The following is a 25,057-nucleotide window of genomic DNA, read 5'->3' as shown; positions in this document are numbered from 1 at the left end:
CGACTTTACAGCCAGGCCAGCTGAGTTCAGTCTGATTTTGGCATTTACTAGCTCTGTGATTCTGAGCAAGGAATGGACACTTTCAGAGGTCAGTTTCCTTCTATAAAAATGAGCATAAAGCCACTTACCCCCTTTTTTTTTTCAGCTGACAAATAAAAATGGCAAGCAATAGGATATATTGGAGTATATGAGGAAACCATTTGGTATAAACCTAATTCGGCCTGACTTTGTTTTTTCCAAAAGGGCCTGACTGTGGCCATTGAGCATGCATTGTATATACATTTCCTATGGCAAGGACAAAGGCCCTTGAGATAAAGGTGCAACTTCCCTCCCCCTCCCAACTCTGGCATTTCCTTAAAGATTAAGCTTCTTTCCTTAGGCTAGGAACTGATTGCAGCGCTCACCTGTAACCACTCAGCTGGAGACAACAGACCTGCCATCCTGCTGTGTTCATCGAGACAGCAGACCTACCTGCTGTTTCATCAATCGCTGTGCCGACAGAGCAGTCTCGCGACTATTGTAAAGGGGACATTTCAATCCTATGTGAAACATCCTCTCTGGGGGTATATAACCATTCTGTGCACCCCAATTCTTTGGTGCTCTTTCTTCCTTCAGGAAGAAAGGCCCCGGGCCATGGTCCTCAGATTTCAGCTCAGAATAAACTCACCCAAATTTTCATTTATAGATTGGTTATGGATTATTTTCATTGACACAGCAAAGATTGAACATAATGTATGTGAATCTAATATAGCGGCTAGCACAAAATAAGTAATCCATACACTTGAGCGCCCTTCAGTTGGCGTTCAAGGCTTCCCATATTTTGTTTCATATGGATCTTTTTAGGCAAAAGGCCCACTCCCTCTACCCATGCCCTCCTTTCAAAAATATGTGACTATAGCTATATTACTATTTCTCAGACATGACCTATTCTTTCTCATATCTAATTCTTTGCTTGTGCTATTTCTTTTCTTGGAATTTCCTCCCTCTCCTAAGTTCTTCATTGCTCTCCAAGGAAGTCAGTTCTTCTTAAAGGCTCTGCTTCAAATATTCCCTCTTCTAAGAACACATCCTCAATTACCCCAGATGGAAATTATCTTTCCTTCTGTTGAACTCCCAAAGCACTTTATTGGAACCATTCCAACGACCTTACACTCTATTGCACTTTACCTGGTTACTTGGGATATATATTTTCTCTCTTCTAGGTATCATCTGTTAATTTTCCTATTCACTGTAGTACTTAATTCAATGTACAGTGTTATCAAAAGTAGATATTTAGTAGATTAATATGATTGACTTGGATAGAGAAGAGGAGGTAGTCCATTGAGTGCTAGGTATGGGGACAGGAGAAGGATGGTATGTGTCCTTGCTAATGTGGGGACCTGGAATTGGCCACCCCAAGATACATCTCTTTGGCATCAGGATTATTTGAGGCTGATTGCTTTTGATAAACTGGGACAGGGAAGGAGGCTCTGAGGAATGGAACTTGCCCTTTGTTAGGACACATTTACATTTGTAAGGTAAATCTCTATCTGTAAAGGTGCCTCCCTCTCCGTACCAGGAAGAAGAAAGGAGATGACCTTCTTTCTAGAAACTCTTAATCAATACCAAAAGCAAGGACTTAAATCTGCATTTTATTGTGCTAGTCTGGTAACTTCCTGTAACTGACTTCCCTCCCTCTCGCAACTTTGGCATTTCTTTAAGGACTAAGCATCCTTCTTTAGGCTAGGAACTGATTGCTGAGCTCACCTGTGACCACCCAGCTCCAGACAATCGACTTGCCACCAGCTACGCTCTCTGAGACAGCAGACCACTACCTGCTGTGTCCATCAAGCACTGTGCTGACAGGGTAATCTTGTGACTATTGTGGGAGGGACATTTCAATCACATGTGAAACACCCTGTTTGGGGGTATACAACCACTGTGTGCACCCCAATTCTTTGGTGCCCTTTCTTCCTTTGGGAAGAAAGGCCCCGGGCCATGGTTCTTCATAAAGCTTTGTTTAATTTTCTCTTGCTATTCTGTCTCATGTGAATTTAATTCGTTCTCCAGCCAGATGAACCCCCATTTGGGAAGAGGAAATGTCTTCCTCCCCTACACTAATTAGAAGACTGGTGGGGATGTACTGCTGCTGATCTTAATTTTTTTTTAATGGATATATATATTTTTTTTTCTGAGGAAGATTAGCCCTGAGCTAACTGCTGCCAATCCTCCTCATTTTTGCTGAGGAAGACTGGCCCTGAGCTAACATCCATGCTTTTCTTCCTCTCCTTTATATGTGGGACGCCTACCACAGCCTGTTGTGCCAAGCGGTGCCATGTCCACACCAGGGATCCCAACCGGCGAACCCTGGCTGCCGAAGCGGAACATGCGAACTTAACCGCTGAGCCACCGGCCAGCCCTGCTGATCCTAATTTTATTGCCATTATTTCCAGTTCAGTCTTTGTAACTCATAGTTCCTCCACAGCATCTAAGTATGGCAAAATTCAACATATAATGCCGATAAGGAATGTTTCAGACAACACTCTCTTACTAGTTTACTGGGTTTTTGGGTTGTTTGTATGTTTAACCTGTTTTGTGAGCTTAATTTAGTGAATGCCAAACATAATATTTGCTCTAGGACTTCAGTGTTATTTCTGTAAAAAAAGTATATTGTTTGACGAATAATATCATGATCTAAGCTAACAGCAGATTGTTTCGAAATCAAATTATCTGATTAAGTGGCACATTCTGGCTTTTTTCATTTAGAAGTTTTAACTTCTTAAGAATGCCTGGCTTAGTGTTATGAAATTAGCTTGTGGTCGCTTTAAGCACAGCGGGGGTAAAAAACGTCAGGGGAAGATGGTTTTGAACTAAGCAGCAGGGAACCCCAGCCTGCAATAAAAAACTCACAAAGAAAGAACTGACATTTGTGTAATGGGCAACTAGATGTGGTAAGTTTTCTTAAACTTTTCTGTACAGAAAAGCAGTGTTTGAAAAAGAATGTGTAATACATAGTCTTATCTAAAAATGAAAAAGAAACAGCTGTAATTTAGGTGAAAGATCTTTATTTTCTTTTGAGCAATATTAAAACAAATAAATTATCATGCAGTTCAGTAACACAAAGAGCACATGTTAGAGTTAATCTTTTAAAAGGCACTTTTGGTGCAATTATAGTAAAGTAATTTAGACAATTCGCTAGTTACTTATCTTGCCACCTTGTAAAATTGCCTGCTTATTTCACGTGGTTCTTTTAATGTTCTTCAGTGAATTGTTGCATTTTATAGAAGTTTCAAAGTCCCATCATGAAACGCACTTCTATTGATTACCTTATTTTAATTCTATTTACTGTCAGTAACATCACCAATGAATCACATTTGAAAAACATTTAAAAATATTATCTTCTATTCATCTGCTAAAGTAATCATTCCTTCAGAGTCATAAGAAAGTGTTTTAAGTGCCCAAATGTAAATGAAGTGGAACTTTGCGACCTAAGCCTCTTTCTAGGAATAAAAGTTGGGTAAACCAGAGCTTTTTGTTGCTGTTATTGTCTATTCTTTTTAAATGGTTTTATTCTGCTGTTATATTTAATTATACAATTTTGAATTGTATGATTTTGTGAAGAAGACTTTAACATATTTTTAGAAAATAGGCACAATCTAATTTTTTAATACAAATTATAATGTAAAGTTAGCTTCCCAATGCTAAATTAAAATCCAGCACATTCAAAGAACATTCACAAGTACTCTCAATTTTTTCATAGATATATGTACAGAGAATCATAAGTATCAGCTCATGTGATTAGAATAATTTTCTTATGAAGAAAAGCATCCTTCGCATATCCTTCCACAAAGGTACTATTGTATGATTAATGTTGAAACCCAACTAAGCTGAGCCAACTGCTTAACAATTGTTGCACTCTATGTTCTTTCAGTTTCAAGTTTAAAATAATATTTAAAAAATTATAAAACACTATAAAAACCATCATAAATTGAAAGTTATATTGACATATCTTTTCCAATAAATGAAATAAACTACAGTACAAACGGCACATTTTAATTAATGATTTAAGTAAAAATGAACTGTAGGATTTGACTAGAATATTCTCATATGATAGGAAAACTCAAATTATTTCATGCATAATCTGAAGAGTTCCAGATGTAATTGACAGTCATTTAAAAAATGCAAACATTTTCTTTCCCTTACATAGTTGTGCTATTGTTCAATTAAAAATAGAGTCCATGTATGTGACAACTAAATATTATTTCATCTCTAAGTCTCTACATAGTTATGAAAAGAATAGCCAAAAACAGAGGTTAAATTACATCTTTGAGTTGTCTGAAAATGCAGAAGCAGTATTAAGAAGGCATCAACTATGCCCGAAATATTTTCTAAATTATTTTTGGTTATCAATTGTGTCAACATTAGTCATTTCATAGAGACCTGTAGATACTACATACAATAGCTTATGGCATGTGGACTTCAATCAAAAGTTTTTATTGTGGAAATATGCTAAAATACAATTTCCCTGATATGAACTGTCTTGCTGGCCCGCAGGAATAACTCTGTAAAACTTTATTCAGATTTTAATCTGAATTATCTAATCTGACACCCACCCAGAATGAGTGTTAACAGATTTTTATCATCAGCTGATTTGTGCTAATATTTCCTTTCAGTGGACTATTTATACATTTATTACTAAACCAATGTAGTCACAGAACTTGTTTAAAATGAAACTTTTCAGAAACATACAAAGGTGCACATGAGTAGCTACTTTAGAGATAACATTCTTTCAAGTGCAAAAGTCAGGAATCTCTTCTATGCTTTTAAGGTGTACTAACATTCAATTACTTCAAAGGTAAAGAAAATGCATATAAAAAGTAAGGAAGTTTCCCAAATACTCATGTTGCTCATGTCAAAAGATTTTTACATTTTTAAATATTAATCAGACAAGCATTAACTAGTTTAAAAGATTCCTGTTCTTTCATTCATTTAACCAATTAGGATCTCACTCACGTATTTTTAATTAGGAAGCCATTCACGATAAATAACTTCATCTCACTGAATGGTCTGGGAAATGCTGCTGAGATAATTTTCAGACTTCATTATAAAATTTGTCCACTCTTGACAAATGTCCTCTATGGAGAACTCTTCACCACCATACTCCAGAGGAAGAATGTCTGGGAAATGCTGAAGTAAGCTCTCTTTGTAATTGTTCCCATGCATATGAATCTGAAACAGCCAAAATGTTTTAGAAGGCATGCCCTCTGCCTCTCAATATATTAGATGCATTTTCAATGGAAAATCAACACCATAAAATAAGGTCCTCTAATAGCTTCCAAGACAGGAGAGCGTGTACAGACACCTACATCATTTATTCCACTGCTTATGAATCTAAGAATTTTACTTATGTTTAGATTGTGCTGTTTATGAATTTGATCATCTCTTTGTTTCCTTATATTTGCTTTCTTATAACTATACAAGATTTATAAAAAGATATTCTTTTCCTCTTTCCAAAGTAGATTTTTAAAACTCTAAATAAAATTATTTTATACATTCTATTCCCTAATGTCCAAGTGATTCTTAGCAAAATATCTAATATCCTGGGACTATTCTGTAGATCATAAAAATGTACTACCTGGTATTAGTATTATTAAATAAAATATATATAATATATTAGCATAAAAATATTATATATTAAAACATATAAAATATATTAGAAATATAATATATAGAAATTATAATAAATGTTAGTTTATAAATTATATATCTTATAATATATATTAAATATATTATTTAACATATTATTAATATAAATATATTATATTTATATAAATATCTTTATATATAAATATAATAATATATATAAAATAGCATATATATAAGCACACAACTAGGTACATGGGGAACAATTTATTTGGTACTGTTGATAGATATTCTTGGTTGGTTCAAAATTAAGAGATAATTATGATGGTTAAGAACCTTAAATTTTCAAATATTTTAAACTATAAAAATTGATCATATATTGGGGCTGGCCCCGTGGCCGAGTGGTTAAGTTCACGCGCTCCGCTGCAGGCGGCCCAGTGTTTCGTTAGTTCGAATCCTGGGTGCGGACATGGCACTGCTCATCAGACCACGCTGAGGCAGCGTCCCACATGCCACAACTAGAAGAACCCACAACGAAGAATACACAACTATGTACCGGGGGGCTTTGGGGAGAAAAAGGAAAAAATAAAATCTTTAAAAAAAAAAAAAATTGATCATATAATGCCCCGAAGTTAAAGACTTGGAACCTTCAATTAAAAGCACATCTCATTAAAAATAAATAAATAACCTTTCTCCATCTGTTAGGGCAAAACATTCACCTAAACATCGGACAGTTATTCAATAAGCACCTCTTCCGTGCTAGGATATGAGGATTGAAAGATGAATGAAGCAAGTCTCTTGCACTCAGAACCTCAGAGTACCATCTTTGATTTTTTCTGGTATGTTTAAATGTTTATCAGCTAATTGAAAAGAAATTTTACTGTCTCCTCAGGAAGTGGGAAATAAAATCATTCATTAGGTATTGCCAAAATATTGAATTGGAGAAAAGTGGCTAGACTGGATCCCTTCCCCTCATTTTGGCAATAACTATCGCTGAAATGCTTTATCTAACTTCTCAATTTTTTACTTTTATTTCTTTTTTGCTCAGATTCTCCTATTTATCAGGTTCAGATTATTGTTATTTGTCTCAAATATAACCCAAAATAGAAATACTTATTTTTAGATCTGTCAGAGTTAAAGAGAAAATGGCCAGCTATTATCAAGCTACGATGAGGAGAGAAAAAAGGGAACAAGCAAATAAATTGACTTTTATAAAAATATTAGAATGAAAAATGGCCATCTTCATAGGGGTGGTTCTTCTTGTAAACAGAACTACCCACTGGATAATCTCAAAGAAGCTCTAGGGTCATAATTTTCTGACCAGATGCAAGATGTTACATTTTCTCAATATGAAAGAGTATACTTTCTAAAACTCCGAATATGCTATTATTACTCACACTATCACTGTTTATCTTTAAATAATTTTTGAGATTTAAATTGTCAAAGCTTTTAAAAACTGTTCTGTGTTCATGCGTTAGATGTTGCCAATGTTTGTCTACATAAATGCTCTAAAAATTATCCTCTACAGATTCATACAGAAGAGTGGTTGCTATTCTTGGGAACTCAGATTCTATTTTCAATACTTGAGAAATCCTAAGAGATATTAGATATTCACCTGAGAGAAGGCTTCACAGGATGGGTACAGAACATCTAATCTCTTGCTTTGACTAATGTGACATTAAGCCACATACATTAGGTACTGTGGTTTTCAGTTACATGTCTCATTTAAATATATTTATTTACTTTTTGCCTAGACAATATATTCACATGGCTAGAAATCAAAACAAGATAAAAGATCCACAGTGAAATGTCTTGCTCCCAACCCTAATCTCATCCATACCATCTACACCTCAACTCTGTTCCACTTAGGTAACCAATTAGGCTGTTTCCTTGTATAACCTTTTAATGTGATTTTTATGCAAATATACCTATAGATTCTGATTTCTCCCCTTTTTATACAAAAGCTAGCATACCATAAATACCAGTCTGCATTTTCCTATTTCACTTTACAATACATCCTGCGAATCTTATTGTATTCCATTGTGTAGATGCATCATAGTTTATTTAACCAGTTTCCTGGTGATGAGCACTTGGTGGTTTCCCATCTTTTGCTGCGATCAATCTCCTTGTGTATGCAATTTTGTCTCTACGCAGGTGTATCTGTAGGATAAAATCCCAGCAGTGCGCAGGCTGTCATTTTGGTAAGTATTACCACACTGCCCCCTACAGGGAATATACCATCTTGCACTCCCACCAGCAAGGTACGAGAGACCCAGTTTCCCCACAGCCTCACTAACTTGATTTTTCTAAAGTAAAAACTTTTAATTTATTAAGTAGTTGGCTTATTAGATGAATACTCAAAACAATGGGCTAATGGTATGTGGGGGTTGGAGAAATAATAAAACAATTCTCATATAAAAAAGAATTGAAATGTTAGGTACAGAGGAATAGTGACTTGAATGTTTTACTCACACGTTGCTTAATTTTCTCAGTCAGGAATGGTTTAATCATGGAAAAGACAGCATCGAAAATTAATGGCTCATTTATCAAATGGATACCACGAACTTTTAATGGAAAAGAATCCTTTTGAAAATAAAAGAATAATCTTACTAATAACAAAGCATAAATCAATATACATTCCTATTGACACGTCCCTTCTTTGAACACTTATAAACTTACAGCAGTACCTAAAATGTGATTTTATTTTCAAAATTATTTATTCCATCAACACAGTAGCCTGCTTTATAGTTCACTGCAACTAGATTAAGACCTCTGAAAAGGTTTCACTTTGTAGCTTAGGCAAAGTATTTTAAAAAGTACCTGCATCTTTCATAAATAAGACAGGAAATATCTTCCCCAATCACATATAAATGTTCTTTTAAGAGACCCATGAGTCTTTTGGATATTTATATTTAACTTTTCCCCCAATTTTTTTACTTTGAGGAAAAAAATCAAACTTTCATAAACGTTGAAAGAGTACAACAAACACATAATTTTCAACTTTTGACACAAGTAGAAGTCTTTCACAACAAAGTAATATAGGCTTATTTAAAAGGTTTAAAGAGTTAAGAACTGAAAGAAAAACCTCATCAATAGTTTCCCTACCCAAAGATGTGTTATTAATATGGAGACTTTTCCTGCCAAGTTTCTTTCATGCAAAATTCTTTTTTTATTCTATGCATTGCTTTTAGAGATGTGTTGTCAGTCTGGGGATTTTTCTTTCCAGGTTCTTTCTATGAATAATTTTATTTTAAACGTAATTGCTGATATGCTGTCTGAAAAATTTGCGCCATTTTGTTTCATTGATATAGTACAATTTTTGTAAACATTATGAATTTTAATATTATTGCAATAATCCATCACATGGACGTACTATAATTTAAATAACCATTTCCTATTTCTGGAAAAATAATCTATTTCTAATTTTCTTTTATAAAAACTGATGCTATAGTAACTGTCTTTATCTGTAGAAGGCAATGGTGGCTATAAGCGCAATTTTTACATTCAGACGACCTGGACTGAAATCCCTGCTTCACTGATGACAAAATGTGTGTGCTTGGGCATTGCTGTGTCATCTCTGTGACACAGTGATTAATTCATAAAATGGGAAAAATAATAGTCATATGTCATAGGCTTCTGTGGCCATTAAGGGGTAATGTACTTGAAACGTTTAGCAAAGTACCTGGCACATAGTAAGCTATTATTATTACATACAAAGTCTTTACTAGACTTAAGATTATTCTTTGGCTAGGTTCCCAAAAGTAGAATTATTGGGCAAAGATGATGGCCATTTTAAAAACCTTTTGATTTCTGAAACAACTGTATCAATTTATACCTACCAAGACTTATGTAAATTGTACTGCGCCACTGCTATAAATCTTGTTTTTTGAGTCAATGTTTTAATTTAGGAAGAAAATTTTAATAACAGATAGATAAAGTCACCACATTATTGTTTAAATGGATAAATTCTGTGGTTATTAATTTTGAACATATTTTCAGTTTCTTGCAACATCCTTTCTTTCATAAATCAATAATACTTTACTTCATCTTAGCATTATTGAACTCTATATATCATTTCTAAAATTTTATTTACCTTTTCAATAAATGTACCCTCCCTTCTCTTTGTCTAACATATAACTAAATTTAAATCTATTATTTGGAATTAACATCCCGGGGAGTTAAAGTATACACTTACTGTAAGAACAGCAGCAATCTTCTTGGCTACATATGGGGTCATTTGAAATGCATGAGAAAACTGCCAGCCTTCTAGATCAAAGATGGCCTTGATGCCATTCCGTTGCGTTTCTACTTCCTGGACAATAAGCTCTGATGTGATTAGACTTACACGAAATACATCGTAAGCTGTGAAAACTTTTGGGTCCCAGTGTGCTAAAAAAAAATTAAAAATAGCATATCTCAGCATTGTGTAAAGAATCAGAGAGACTTACAAAGGCAAACCAACTCTTTTTAGACTTAAAAGATCAGTAGAAATAAAAACAAGTACAAAAATCATGAACTGAATAATAGATCAAATTGACGGTCCAAGAACACAGGCCTGCTTCTCCCTCCCTCCTCAGATCCCTAGCAAAGATCAGATTTTTAAGAACATAAGGGAAAAAAAGGAATGAATGCAGGCTGGATTTGATTGCCAGATGAAACTACAGCCCCAAAAATGCAAAAGAGGGCTGTAGTTAAGGATGGGAATGCCTCTGGGTATGCTCCAAACTGAGAGGTATTGGAAATGGGAAAAGCAAGGGTCTGGATTATGAAGAGTATCTAGGACCCTATAGCAACCAAAGAGGTTGCTAAGGGAAATGCATGAAGAGCAGACAGGCAGGTTCATCTCTCTGACATCCCTCAATGACAAGCAACATGTAGCAGCCATGTCTGTGTAGGCTAGAAAGGTAAGCATAGGCTTTAGAAAGCAGAGTCAAGGAAGCACTCAGGTAGCCATCTACACCGAGGACAAACAGGGAGTACCTGTTCTAAGAAGAGGAGTTACTGATATTGTTTACTCCCCTCCTCCTGCCATCCCTGAGGCAGGCCATGACATGCAGAAATGACAGTAATGGACAGGCAAGCAGGTAATCTTTAAAAAAGATACGCATCCACTAAGAATTATAATACTTTTAAAAACACACACAAAGAAGAGAGGAACCAAACTCAATAGACAAAGGCACTAAACCCAAAGAAACAGTTAATAAAGCAAGAGACATGAAAAGAAGAAAAATAGTTTCAGTGGGGAAAAAAAGCTACTGAGGCTGTTATTATAAGAACATGCTCTTGATAAAAAGAATCAGTTGGAATCTTGGATAATCCAAGCAAATCTCAGTTGATGGGGCAAATGATAGAAAAGACACAGCCAATGAGTGAATATTGGTTTGGAACATCAAGCTCAGCAATTCTCTCAAACTCAGCACGCAAGAGCCAAGAGTTGACAGGTATAAATAAAAAGTTAAGAGACATATAGCTAGATCCAGAAGTTTCAACATCCAACTAATTAGAGTTCTGGAAGGCAATAATACAGAGAACAGGGAACAGAAGAGAGAGGAATAGTAACAGTAGAGAAAAATCTTCCAAAGCCAAAATAGATGCAAGTTTTCAGGTTGAAGGGTCCATGGAGTGCCTAAAAAGACAAAAGTAAAAGGGTAAAAAAAGTTCATGACTAAGTAATGGTAAAATTTCAATAAACCAAAGTTTCTGGCTTGGACAACTGGGTAGAGTGGCGGTACCATTTATTGACATAGGAAACACTGGAAGAGAAACGTTTTGTGAAGAAAAGATCATAAGTAGTTTTGGACGTGTTAAAATTGGTGACTGTGAGACATCCAGTTGGATAAAGCTGGAATGGAGGGCTGGTTGTATGGATCTTTGGAGACAGGGAGGTGATGGGGTACAGACACAAATCTGAGAGTTGTTTAAGTTTATATGACAGCCTGCGACAGCAATTATCTTAGATCCGTGTTTATCTTTGTTATAGGAGAGAGATAAAGTAGCATAAGAAGAGGAAGGTGAGGCCAATGTCCTAAGGAATTTCAGAATTTAAAGGGTGAGTAGAATAGGTGGTGCTAGCAAAGGAGACTAATGAGAAGGGGCAGCCAGGTTAAGTGGGAGGAAAACCCTAGGAGAATGTGGGATCAGAGAAGCCAAGTGGAGAGGATGTCTCAAGAAAGAGGAAGTGGTTTGCTGTGTGGAGAGGTCAAGTAAAAGAGGACTAAATGTATCCATTAGTTTTGGTGAAAAGAAGGTCACTGATGATTTTTAAGGTCATTTTAGCAGAGAGGTAGGGGTGAAACCAGATCAGGGTGGATTGAGAGGAACTGTGAAAAAATATGGATGGTGAACATTACTAATTTAAGAAATGTGGCTGAGAATGAGAGGAGTAGGGAGACAGCTGGAGGGTCTTGTGGAGATGAGGAGGAGCTTTTGTTTGGTTTTGGATGGCTGACCCTTAACAGATGTAAATGTTAACGGGTAGCGTCCAAAGCAAGGAAAAATGTGAAGATATAGAAAGAGAAGAGATAATCAGAAGTATTAGGGAAGGTGCAAGGGGATTGCCCCTTGTTTTTTAAAAGTCTCAGATTCCTGGTAAGAATTTGAGTAACCAATTCATAGATAACCCAGCTCAAATATACTGTAGTACTTCAGACATTGGCTGAAAGCTACAATGATGAAAAATGTGAGTGGAACGACTGAAAGTCTGCAGTTCAGAAAATAGTTACTCACCTAAATTTCTGAGCCCACCAACATGGTCTAGACTGGTGCTATCCAATACTGTAGCCATTAGCCACAAGTGGCTACTTAAATGTAAACGAATTGACATTAAATAAAATTAAGAATTCAGTAGCTTGGTTGCGATAGCCACATCTCAAGTGCTCAACAGCCACTTGTGGCTAGTGGCTACTGTAGAACAATTTCATTATCATAGAAAGTTCTACTGGATAGTGCGGGTCTACACTCTAAGCTCCTTTAACACAAAAGAAAAACATGGCTTAAATTTTCAGTTCCTTTTCTGGCATATATCTAACATTTATTGAGTGCATATTATATACCAGGTAATGTTCTAATTATGTATTTTATATGTGTTACAAGATTTAATGCTCACAGCAACCCTATGAAATAGGTTTTTACTATGCCCATTTGACAGAAGGGAAAATGGAGTTACAGCTACACAGCTTTCCATGTAGCTAGAACACAGCAGAGCTGAAATTCCAGCCCAGGCAACGTGCCCTAGAACTTGCATTCTTAAGAACTAAGCCATGGTCAAAACTTAATACTCACTGTTAAATGTTACTTTTGCTGTTGTAGTACAGCAGTCAGTCTCAAAAGGCATAAAATTACATCCTCTGGCTTGTAGGCTAATAATGGCAAAAACTTAGTTTTGCCTTGGGTCGCCCTGCTGGACAAGAGAAAAAGGCTCTGTGCATTTTCTCACCGCTTCTCCTGCATAGAGATGGTACCCAGGGAAGGTGGTTATGCTAATGTTCTACCAAAAAGCTCTACCATAGACATCCTTTTTTAGTTCCTCCCATTAATTGAGTTTAAATTTAGAAAATTTGTAAATCTTTATCCCATCTTTTTGTTTTACTCATAAAACTCTTCTGAGTTTCTCCTTTTCACCCTAGAATAACATGCGTTATTCACCCTAAAATAACAGGAGATTTGCTGCATACCCTCCGGTTCTGACCATCACCAAACCTACATGCTTTTTTTATTTTAAAATCTCTTTGAGTTAAACAGTACACTTATAAATTAATATATGACAAGAGACCTTAGCTAGACAATAAAAAATTATCAATTCAGTGGTAAGTAGCCATTTGCTTTTTCACCGTCAAAGTATCATTTTTACTTTTCAACTTGCTCCAGTTAGTTTATAAACAAACTCAAAAAAACTCCAGCCAGACAATGCAGAGCCTGGACACCTGCAGAAAGAATCATCCGTAGGTTTCAGTTTTATGTTCCTGGGACCCCTGAGTAGGGTTGCCAGATATTATATAAGATGCCCAGTTAAAGTTGAATTTCAGCTAACAGGATGCATATTTTTGGTATAAGTAGGCCCCAATTATTTATTGTTTATCTGAAATTCAAAAGTAACTGGACACTCTATTTTTATAAAATATAGGTTTACTTGCTACATAAAACACACTTTGCTAAATCTGGCAACCCTACCCCAAGGAACTTAGGGAATGTCATTCAACATCCTATAACACTGGTGGGGCAATGAGAGGACAGGAAAGACATTCTGATGTCTGTTTTATAGGCAATGGCTTCATGATTAATCCAGTTTGCATTTGACACATAAGCTGGAGCAGAAAACTAGCATCATTCTACTCAGACTTCTGATCCCTTTCAAGAATTAAATGCAGTGTCTTCTTGCAAGAAAGCAAACAGTTGAGTTATAGGCAGATATCTTATCTCTAAGTGGGCAGGAAAGGCAACTCTACAAAAATTTCAAAGTTCTCTAGAATATTTACAGATGTAGAAGTTTCTGTAAGACTATAATTCATAGGATTCTGCTCATGAAATGTTGGTTATCTTTGTCCTTTCAACTGGGTCATGAGAGGATGCTGGGAGCAGTACAAGTCCTTCTCAGTTACACACCATTTTTAGTCACACACATGTCTAAGGAAGGGGCAGAAGTTATAGGTTATAGATCACCAACTTACAAGAAACACTAGGAAGGCCTAATGGTGGAAAAGAGAAGCACTGAAAACAAAGAGGGGCATGTGGAATTCAGTTTTGTCAACACTTCCCAGGGGAGCTGCTTTCCCACTGCGTCTTCCTCTGTCCAGGCAATGAGCTTCTTGCTCCTCAACCTGGGGCATCATTCAACTATTCATTCACTCACTCGCTTCAAAAATATTTAATAATACCTACCATGTGCCAGGCCCTGGTTTCGGTGCTTGGGATACATCGAGCACCAGAACAGAACAGACAAAATCCATGCTTTTATGGAGGTTCTATTATTATAGTTCAGGATCCTTATTTGGATTTCCTACTAAGTGTTTTCAAAACTCTTTACCTTAGTCTTTTTCACCTTTTCCCCCTATTTCTCTTCCCTGTTTTCTTTGTCTCTTATTTTATACAGTTGACTGTGTGGAAGAATGGAAGTAGGATTTTCATTGGTTTTTGTTAATTTTCTCACAACTGCCAGTTTTACGATATTTGGAGGGGAATTAAAATCTAACTTAAACCTAAGTTAAAAACCTAAAAGCCTAACTACTTAAATATGGACTCATTGAAGCTGTCTATATGGCAGTCAAGAAAAATAAAAAAGAAGTGCTGTGTATGACTTACCAATTCTGTAAATAAGAACTTTGCTGCCGGTGGGATCTCTGGCTTTCAGGACGCCAACGTAGCCAGCTTTCAGAAGGCCAAGAATACTTCTAGGGTGTAGGTCTGCACTTATTTCTGGACATTCTGCTCTCCACTTATAATAATTTTTTAGTAACTGAAAAATAAAATTAAAATTGTCTGCAGACGGCATACACGGTAAGCATTTTGTGAAAATGGGAAGAAAGCCTTGGCTTTATGTATGGCCCCTGCCATCTATTATGTCAGAATATTCACTTGGCCATTTTTTTAGCTGTAAAAACTAAAAGTTTCCTCATCAAGCATCTCAGGTGACAGACGTTAATCACAAATTCAAAGTTTGGTAATTTCCCTTTGTCTCCTGAGGGAAATGGTCTCCAAAGATGACTGCCAACCACTCCTCCCCTGCTGGTGTACACAGGCCATCCCTCCCACCCAGAAGTGGAATCCACCTGATTTCTTCTTCTTGAACTGGGCTGGCCTTACGACTTGCTTTGACTCCTAGAATGTGGCAGAAGTGACACTGTGCTAGGTTTTAAGAAGTCTAGGACCTTCTGTTCTGGCTTTTTGGGATCCAGACAACAGGTAAGATACTAAATGGTGAGTCCATGCACAGAGAGACCCTGGAGGGTGAGAGGCCGTCCTAGATGGTCTGACCTCAGCGGCGTTCCCATCCGATGCGATGTGGAGCAGCGATGGGCCGTCCCCATCAAGCCCTGCCCGAACTGGAGAATCACAAACAAATTGTTGTGGTTTAAACCACTAAATTGTGGGCTGATTCTTTTACTCAGCGACAGGTAACTGAAACATCCATCTTTAGTCTTTCTTTGAAATAAGGAGGAATGCAAATTAATCAAATGAATTAACTCTACAAATACTGTTTGAGTATCTACAATGTCCCACACACTGTTTTAGGCCCTTGAGTGACAGCAGTGAACAGAATAAATCTCTGTTATCCTGGGAGCTGGCCTGTTGGTGACAACTGGACTCTACAGGCTGTGCCGTGTCTTCTTCAGAAAAACCTTGGCTCCTCCTTATATCATCTGTGTGACCTCAGGTAAGTGTTTCACTCCTCCAAGTCTCGTTTCCTCAATATCCGCCTTGTAGGGTCATGTATAAAGCATGCATGGGTGTAAGGAGTCGTAGTTAATACTGCTATTCTTATAAAAGGAAATGTTATTGGGATTAATCATCCAAGTATTTAGTGCAGGTTTATATTAAAAATAACTAGAATCTTTTGGTATTTATTATCTTTCCTATGAAAAAGAGCCAATCAAAGATACAAAGGGACATCTCTATACCACTTCTATACTTTTTACTAATAGAAAAACAACAAAAATCAGCTTTGTTAATAGTGGAGCGCACTCAGAGCACCTGTGGAACACTATGCCTGGGTATTAGGACTTAGCAAAATATGGTTTGAAGGAATCCTGTTTCCTTTTCTTCCCAAAAGAACCACAAATAATGGTTACTCTCCATATACAAAGAATACAAATATTGCCAGTGTATTGTGAAGAATACTAAAATCAAATTATACATTTAAAACTTATTATATTTTAATTTTCCTCTATGATTTTCAGCATTCTCAATTTTTCAAAAATGACAATATATTTGTTTTGAGTTTAAAGAGATCTATTAGCAATGTGGAACCGAAGTTCAGATGAACGAAAAGGACAAATGTTATATCTGAGAGTCACTGAAATAAACATGGTCACTGTAACCACAAAGCAGTATCAATCAGAAGAGAAACTACAAGTACAAATTTGACAAAAACAAGTAGAGGTTGAAATTCGGAGCCCTGGGAAAGGTCAATGTCTGGGAACGGCTGGAGGAAGAGAGAAGCTGGTTGGAGTATAGGAGAAATGGCACTACGGTGTACAGAAGGGAGGAAAAAGGTGTTTGTGTTGCTCTGATCCTCTCTCCTTCTCTCTCTCTGATATTGTCTCCCTCTCTTTCTCTCTCTTTTTCATTTGTGCATCTAACAAATTTACCTTAACTGTTTAAAAAAAGAGAATGCAGCTAAGAGTTAAATGCAACCGAGAGGTAAGAAAGGAAGGAAGTTGGTAAATTTGCCAACAAAGAAATAATTGGTGACCTAAATAGCAGATTCCAAAGGCAGTAAGAACAAAAGGCACATTGTAGATTCTGATATATTCCTTCTACTCTATAAGATGAATTTCTCTTCTTCTTCCTCCTGTCTTAGGGGGCATCAAAACAAGTGTTAATAGCATTTGACAATGCTTATTACTTTTTTGATAGTTCCCTCACACATAAAAATAGTTCTTTTAATTCTGATTCAAGCAAATGCTGGAAGCGGCTTATTAACTCCTACACAGAAATTACAATTTTATTTTCCCATGCAATGATAAAGTCATGGCTTCATTAAAAGGCTTCTTTTACAGGTGCTGGCCCAGTGGCGCAGCCGTTAAGTATGCATGTTCTGCTTTGGTGGCCCGGGGTTCACTGGTTCAGATCCCGGGTGTGGACATGGCACTGCTTGGCATGCCATGCTGTGGTAGGCGCCCCACATATAAAGTAGAGGAAGATGGGCACGGATGTTAGCTCAGGGCCAGTCTTCCTCAGCAAAAAGAGGAGGACTGGCAGTAGTTAGCTCAGGGCTAATCATCCTAAAAAAAGGGTTCTTTTAGGTAATAGAGACAGGTACATGTGTTGAATGAAAGACTAAATTAATGCATGAGTAAAACAGCTGGATCCACATACTTGAAAAAATTATTTTTGTAAAGATGCACAAATCACTCTCATGCCTCTGACATTTAACTCTTGCAAGTTGAAAGATCTAAGCCTGGATCTTTCATTATTACTTTTCCACTTATAAATAAATTCAAAGGTCCAGTTGACATAAACGAATTATGCAAACAATGTAAACTGCTACTGAGCAATTCTCGAACAAACCACTGAAAGTCCACAACAACAACAAAATCGGCTGCAAGGGAGTATTCATTATTGGAAGGCACTTGTTTTGTACCACAGGTAGGAATAAATAAATATTAAAAGTTATGGTTTATTTTAACTGTGCTTGTAATAGAGCAGGTTTCTTCTTACACTTTTCACATACTTTCAAACAAAATAACCATATTTGGGCTATTTTAATAGGGTTTAACGGCATTATTTCAATTCCTCACAACCACGCTGAGAGGTAACTATTGTTACCCCACTTTATGGATAAGAAAACTAAAGTTCAGAGAAGTTACACACTTGTTTAAGGGCAATAACGCTCAGAGCAGAGTGCAGACTGAAACTGACGTGATATGACACATTTTACACGAGGGAAATTTTACGTTTAGAGGGTAATTAGCAGGGAGTCAGTGGAGCTTTGAAAGCTTTGAAGTCTTTGGGAAAACCATAAAAATGCTTAAAGGATAAAAAACTTAGCATATGGAGCAAAAATATAAGGAATGGACACGTCACTTGTGAAAGACAGGAATTCACAAACATATGTAGAACAGACAGATGTTAACAGTTGTTTGTTTTCATGTTCACTGTTTTAAACAGAAGGGCCGGAGTAGTTGGTGTACGTGCGAGCACAGGCTCGCCTGGGGTCAACCCAAGTTCAAATCGCTGCTCACCACTTGACTGTGATTTCGGACTATTTACTCTCAACATCTCAGTTTCTTCTAAAATGAGGAAATACTGAGATAATCCACACAAACACTAATAACCAAAGTACCTGGCACTGCATAAGCTATCAGAATTATAAAAACCTCTTTACTTTGTTATAACTTCAAATACAAAAGCTAGAACAATGAGAAATTTCATTATAACTGAGGGACTTATCAAGCTTTCTTCATACACTAAAACTATAGAGCTTTTCTATTGTAAAGAAGGGAGTCTGAGTTGAATTAACTGCCTTTGTGGAGGAAAATGACAAAATAGTTTTACATTCTAACCTTTTCCTTTCCTTTTTATGTTGGCAGAAAAGTCAGGCAATGAGTTCACAGACAGAAACTTGATCCCTATCCAGTGGCTTTAGACACAGTCCTACTAGCCAATTCCTCAAGGACATGGAGCAGTGAAAACAATTCAGGAAAATAAAGTATACAGAAAAAAAAGAAACAACAGAGGCTGCAGGTAAATTTTATTTCTTCTGTTTAGACATTACTTTTAAAAAGCAGCTAAAATGAAATCTATAAATCATACGCTTTTTAATGTTAGTTGCCTCTACACATATATATGTTTAATGCCTCATTTAAACTGCACTTTCATAGGACCTGAGATGGTGTCTTCATATTTAGTAGCTGCTGAGTAAATATTAGCTTATTACTCATGAGGCTGGGACACCTGGGTAGTCAGCTGACCAAACAAAAATAAATAAAGGCAGATTCCTACCTCATTCCTAACATCAAAGTAAATCCCAGTAGATCAACAATTCCAATAGTAAAAAGAAAAGTCGTAAATTATTAGAGAAAATTCTGGAGAGGAGAAGAGCTTAAAAACCCAGAAGCAGGTCAGTCCTAGTGGCCTAGGGGTGAAGTTGGCATGCTCCACTTCCGTCCGCAGTCAGATTCAGTTTCTGGCACGGACTTATACCACTCGTCTGTTAGGTGGCCATACTGTGGCCAGGGCTCACATAAACAAAGGAGAGAAAGAGGAAGACTGGCAACAGTTGTTAGCTCAGTGCCAATCTTTCTCAGCAAAAAAAAAAAAAAAAAAAAAACCCAGAAGCAATTGGAGGGCAATCTAATCAATATATTTGATTACATAAAAATTTTAAAATTCTGCATACAAAGAAAATAGTAAAATGTCAAAGACAACGGGACAAAGGCTTATTTTCTTTAATACATAAAGATACTTTATGAATAAAGATATTTTATATTTTATGTATATTTTATGTAAACAAAACTGAACCAAATGAACAAATGGCAAAAACAGGCAATTAACTAGGAAACAATTTTAAAATTTTAAATATATGAAAGGTGATTAACCTCACTTGTAATTAAATGCATATTATAATAATGAGAATCAATTCCTCACCCCCCAGGCTGACAGATAGATCACAATGTTTCATAATACAATGTGGGTGATAATATGGAGAAAAAGATACATCATTGGGTAATATAGAAGTGATAAAGTTAGTGCAGACACTTTGGAGGATAGTCGTTATATTCGTCCACACTGAAAACGCACCTCTCACTTCATCCTGGAAGTTTGCAGGTTGAACTTAACCTATAAGGACACATTCCTATTTTTTCACAAAGACAAATGTACAAAGACATATTAGAATACTCTCGTCTAGTTTACTGCATTTGGTGTATTGCCAAGCAAATTGTAGGAGTTCAGGAATAATCACTGAGTGAAGGAATGAACAACATGCATGGCAGCACTGCCACTGGCTGAGGCCAACTCCTATGTCCAATAACGAGGACTGGTAAATAAATTTTAATATAATAAATTCATGCAATGGAATAGTATACAGCCCACAAAAGAATACGATATACGCACACATGCTGAAATAGGATGATCTCTATGATAAATTAGGTAAAAAAGGCAAAATGCAAAACATGTACATACGCTTGTGTGCACGTAGACTATATCTGGAAAGATAAAGAAGAAACAGGGAAGAGTACTGCCTCTGGTGAGGGGGCTGGCCAACTAAGGTTTAGGGTGGGGAAATTTTTTCCTTTAGAAAGTTGCTTTTAGACATTTATTTACACTCTTTACTATCTATGGATCTTTTTTTTTTACCACCCCCCACTCCTTACTTTTTCAATTAAAAATCAGTTATCAACAATTAAAAAACCTCATCTGAGACACGTTTGGATTCTGCCTCCCAACTCCAGGAGCAAGGCGCTTGGAGACAGGGCTAGCTCGGGGTCAGTCGCTGGGTGCCTACTGTGTGCCTGGCTCTGTGCTGCGTAGGTCTTGTTCTGTTAAATTGGTTAATGTTCAATCCTGGAAACGAGTCAACGAGGTAGGCGTTCTCACCATAACTTAATAGATAAGGATGCTGAGGGCGAAGGGACAGAACTCAAGGTCGCATCGCTCTTTCTGATGCCTCTCTTCCCAACACCCCTTCTCCCAACTAGCTGTCCTGTACCTGGAAACACAAAAGAACAGCCTCACCCCCACCTTTCCACTCAAAATATACTGGACTGCTTTCCTGTCTCGACACTTAAGCATTACTATTAATAATACTATTTTGCCAGAATTTGGCTTTAGACCTTCAGTTTTACTGGCATTTTCATTTTCCGCGCCACATCTACTAAAATGTGATCAATTTAGCCTTTCTACTTCTCAGGTGTTACTTTGTTTTATATCAACGGCTTCCTGCCAGAGAGAGGAAAGGCGTTTCCCCAAAACTTCACAGGTTCGGCGGACTCCTCTAGGGCAGAGTTTAAGTGTTTGGGGTCAAATGGGCCATCACCCCAGAGGGCTCCAGCTTTTTCTAGGTTTCCCATTTCCATGACCCAGAGAAACTGGAAGGACCGGTGCGGGATTTCTCAGAACACCTGTAGCCACAGAGCCCGCGCCCAGTGCGTTAGGGGCGTGTTCCCACCGAGGTCCGGCTTGCAACTTGGGCTTTCGCGGCAGTCTGGCAGCGCCACACGGACTCAGCCCGGGGCACAGGGTGGAGCGAGCAGGGAGGCCCCCTTACCCGCCAGGTCAGGTCCAGGTCGAAGTCCCGGGCGCGCAGGAAGCGCAACAAGAAGGAGTCGGTGAGCGGCAGCGGCGTCTCGGGCACGCCGGCCGCGCGGGCCCGCCGCCGGAGCTCCGCCAGGCTCGGCTGCAGCAGCGGCGAGTGGTCGGGCAGCGCGCTCAGCTGCAGCCCCGCCGCCGGGCCCGGCCGCATCGCTGCCATGCCCGCCGGTGCCCGGCGGCCGGCAATAACCGCGGGCTCCGCGCCACCCTCGGCCCCTCCTCCGGTGGCCGCTGCCCAGCGCAGACCCACCGTCCCGCCCCGCGGCGGGCCTCGCACAAGGCCGAGGGCTGGGGCGGCGCTGCCACCCGAGAGGAAACCACGTGGTGTGCCCACGGTGGTGACCGTTCTGAAAGCTCTGTAGAACAATCTGAAACTTCCCCCAGGCAGGGAAGTTGCTGGTGTTCAGCGCCAAGGGGACGATGTCAAAAAGTTTGCCAACTTTAACTGTGATTAGTTCGGATGTTTTAAAAATAATCTGCTGGAGACTTTTTCTTCCTTCCTTCCTTCCCTCCCCTCCCTCTCTTCTTCCCTCCCCTCCCTCTCTTCTTCCCTCCCTTCACTCTCTTCTTCCCTCCCTTCTTTTCTTCTTTCCTTCCTTCTTTCTCTGTCTCTTCATTTCTTCCTTTCCTTTCCTTCCTTCCTTCCTCTTCTTTCTCTCTTCATTGTTTGTCTCGGATCTGGAAGGAACCTTCGAATAAACATTTATTGGCACCGTGGCAGACTCCTTTATGAGCCCTGCTCCGTACTCCTTCCATTAAGCCTCCAAACTGACTCCCCAACTCAAAGTGTGTAAAAAGAGTGGTTTCTAAATACACATTTCATAATGCCGCCTTAACTGACAGTACTCTTCTCCTTCCTCCCAAGCCCCGCAAAATCTTCTTAGTTCTTGGCACCTTTCCTTGTTAGTGACGTATACAAATAAATGACTAGCAAGTGCCAAAAAATCTTTTTAAACACCTCATACTTCCTCTGTTACACTCCACCACCATATCTAGTCTCTCAATATACAGTCCGAAGTCCTTATATAACTTCATCTATGTGATCCCGAGTAATGACGATGAAGCCAGGAAATGATGTGGAAACCAGAAAGGTTGGTAAATTTGACATCAAACCTGAAGTGAGTTCACTCACCCCTTGCTCAGCAAGCCAATCTCTGACACGGGGTGTAGTGGAAGAAACTAAGAATTTTATTGCGAAGTGCTGAGCAGGGAGAATGGACAGCTAACACTGTAATCCCAAACTCCCTGAAAAGCTACAAGCAGGTGCTTTTTGGGGGGGCTTTTAGGTAGGGGAGTGGGCATGTAGCCTTGTTGGCCAGCATTTCCCCCCACCAGCCTGCCTTTGGCCTGGAGAGGCTGCTTGCAGAAAGGGGGAGATAAGGAATTCCATGGGTGGCTTTTCTTAGTGGATAGTGGATTCTGGTGCCAGGAAACTGGGAAGCTTCAATTTCTTGATATTCTCGGGACATCAGTTTCCCTGTAATAGACTTCAAGGACCTGTGATTAGTGAAGACTTTAGTGTGAACCCAGCTGAAGCCACCTGGGCGTTAAGAATTTGTAACTTCTATTTGGTTGTAAAGCTCAGGGAGTCAAGGTTTAAAGAAATACATATTTACATATGAGTGCTTTCGGTTTCAGCCCCATACATGCTGGGTTTGATGTTGGGGAACTGATAGCAGGGCTGATATCAAATTGGACTTTTCTTCATCTCACCCCATTGTAACTATCCTAGAATTGGCCTGTTTCCCCAAGGGGGAGGCCATGAGACTAGTTCTTACTGAATATGTACAATGTGACAGGGAAATGCTAGAACTGCACAAACAAATAAAACCAATCTTTGCCTTCAAGAAGCTCAGAGGATGGTAAGAGAAACTGCCAAAAGAATAGTTACTGAATGACTGCTGTGTCCAGACTTTGTTCTAGGTGCTGCGGTACACCTGTGAGCAACACAGACAAAAACCTTTGTCATCAGGGAGTTTTCATTCTTGTGGAGGGAGACAGGCTGTTAACAAGATAAATAAGTAACAAAATATGTATGAGAGATGGTGGTAAGTACAATGGGGAAACATAAAGCAAGGAAGGGGGACAGCACCTACAGAGATGTTTGAATAAACACCGGAAAGAGGTGAGGAAGCAGGCGCAGGGATATCCAGGATATCAGGGCCGCAGGCTTTGACTTCTCTTCTGAGGGAGCTGGGAAGCCAGTAGAGTAAATAATCAGAATCCAGTGAGAAAGCCATTGTATTGAGGGGTGGAGATTCCACGCTTTGATTTTTACTTAGAGTGAGATGGAAAGCTATTGGAGTACAGGTTTAAAATTCAACGTGAAGACTGTGATGAAAGAGGTAAGAGAAAGGGCTGTGGGAGTACAGAAAGGCTCCTTGACTTAGCTTAGGAGATCTGGGAAGGCTTCACAGAGAGGCCACGTTTGCTTGGCCTTAGTGGATGCATCAGGAAAGTGTGCCTGGTGAAGGAGACAGGAGGAGATCCAGAAGAAAGTACTAGTTACAAGGAGCGGAATGTGCAAAGCCTTACTTGGAGCTCTGAATAATTAAAACTACAAGGGAAGCCAGTCCTCTCTAGTAGTTTAAAGGATTTAAAAGTAAGTTAATGAGAGAGTATATATAGCATATTTTTTCTCTTTCAAATTTTTTTCATCACATTCTTCTACTTGTTCTTAGTAATTAGCATTTGCTTTTTTGGAATTAGGCAGAACGTTCAGTAAGGGATCACAGACATGGCTATAGTATCAAAGCTGTAGTATCCCTTTCCGGAAGTGAGCTATGTGTTGATATGGAGCTCAAAGTTATTTCTGCGTTTGTAAAACTTTCATAAACACAAAAGAATATTTACTGATTGATTGATTGCCATTAAACTCAGTGACTATGGAAGCAACATGGAGCCCAGATGGCTATGAGAGATGCTCCTAAATACCCAGGAGCTAGTGTGGTAGCAGTGGATATCTGTAACTAAAACATCAAGCAATTCCAATGTCTACAGTTAGACTCATTGAAGAAAGGAGTGCATCGTTAAGAAAAGAGAAAGAAGAAAAGTTGGAGAAGTGGTAGAGTAGACTTGTAAGTGAGAGTCCTACACTGAAACTTGATTACATTTTGTTGAATACCACAGACCATGCTTGTGTCTTTCAAGAATGTATCTTGGATCTATATACAAAGTCTAGAATTCTTGGCCTAAATTTTCAGATGTTACTCAATTTTTGTTTTGAAGTGTTTTCTGTTTTGCTATACTCATATTTTACTCTGATGAGTTTTCATGCTTACAGCAAATGCACCCAGGCATCTGGCACAAAGATTCCAAAGGAGTTTCTGGAACTAATGGCATGAAGAAATAAAAACAAAATTGGAAGGAAAAGTTAGTTAATATTTGTGTGAGTACCTTACAATTTATTCTGAAATTGTTTAACAATTATTCATTAACACTTAATGATTCATAAGTATACTAATCA

At 38.2% G+C, this 25,057-nt stretch overlaps 1 protein-coding gene across 3 annotated transcripts; it reads right to left on the bottom strand.

Annotated features, from left to right (window-relative positions):
• Positions 1-3,027: 3,027 nt before the first annotated feature.
• On the bottom strand, positions 3,028-21,962 carry TTPA (alpha tocopherol transfer protein). Of its 3 annotated transcripts, XM_008523743.2 has the most exons (5): positions 21,548-21,962; positions 14,920-15,073; positions 9,818-10,011; positions 8,095-8,205; positions 3,028-5,208 (listed from the first exon to the last, which is right to left on the bottom strand). In XM_008523743.2, the coding sequence occupies exons 1-5, from the start codon at positions 21,749-21,751 to the stop codon at positions 5,035-5,037; spliced, it is 837 nt and encodes a 278-aa protein (XP_008521965.1). In that variant the 5' UTR covers positions 21,752-21,962; the 3' UTR covers positions 3,028-5,034. The 3 variants fall into 3 exon arrangements, with proteins under 3 accessions (XP_008521965.1, XP_008521966.1, XP_070486608.1); XM_008523744.2 differs by lacking the exon at positions 8,095-8,205 and having other exon boundaries at positions 21,548-21,896; XM_070630507.1 differs by lacking the exons at positions 8,095-8,205; positions 9,818-10,011 and having other exon boundaries at positions 21,548-21,896.
• Between the last annotated feature and the right edge of the window lie 3,095 nt (positions 21,963-25,057).

Source organism: Equus przewalskii, chromosome 8 (genome assembly GCF_037783145.1).
Source record: "Equus przewalskii isolate Varuska chromosome 8, EquPr2, whole genome shotgun sequence".
Classification (NCBI taxonomy): Eukaryota; Metazoa; Chordata; class Mammalia; order Perissodactyla; family Equidae; genus Equus; species Equus przewalskii.
Note: the sequence above shows the minus strand (reverse complement) of the source record. Positions and strands in the feature narration are given on the sequence as shown.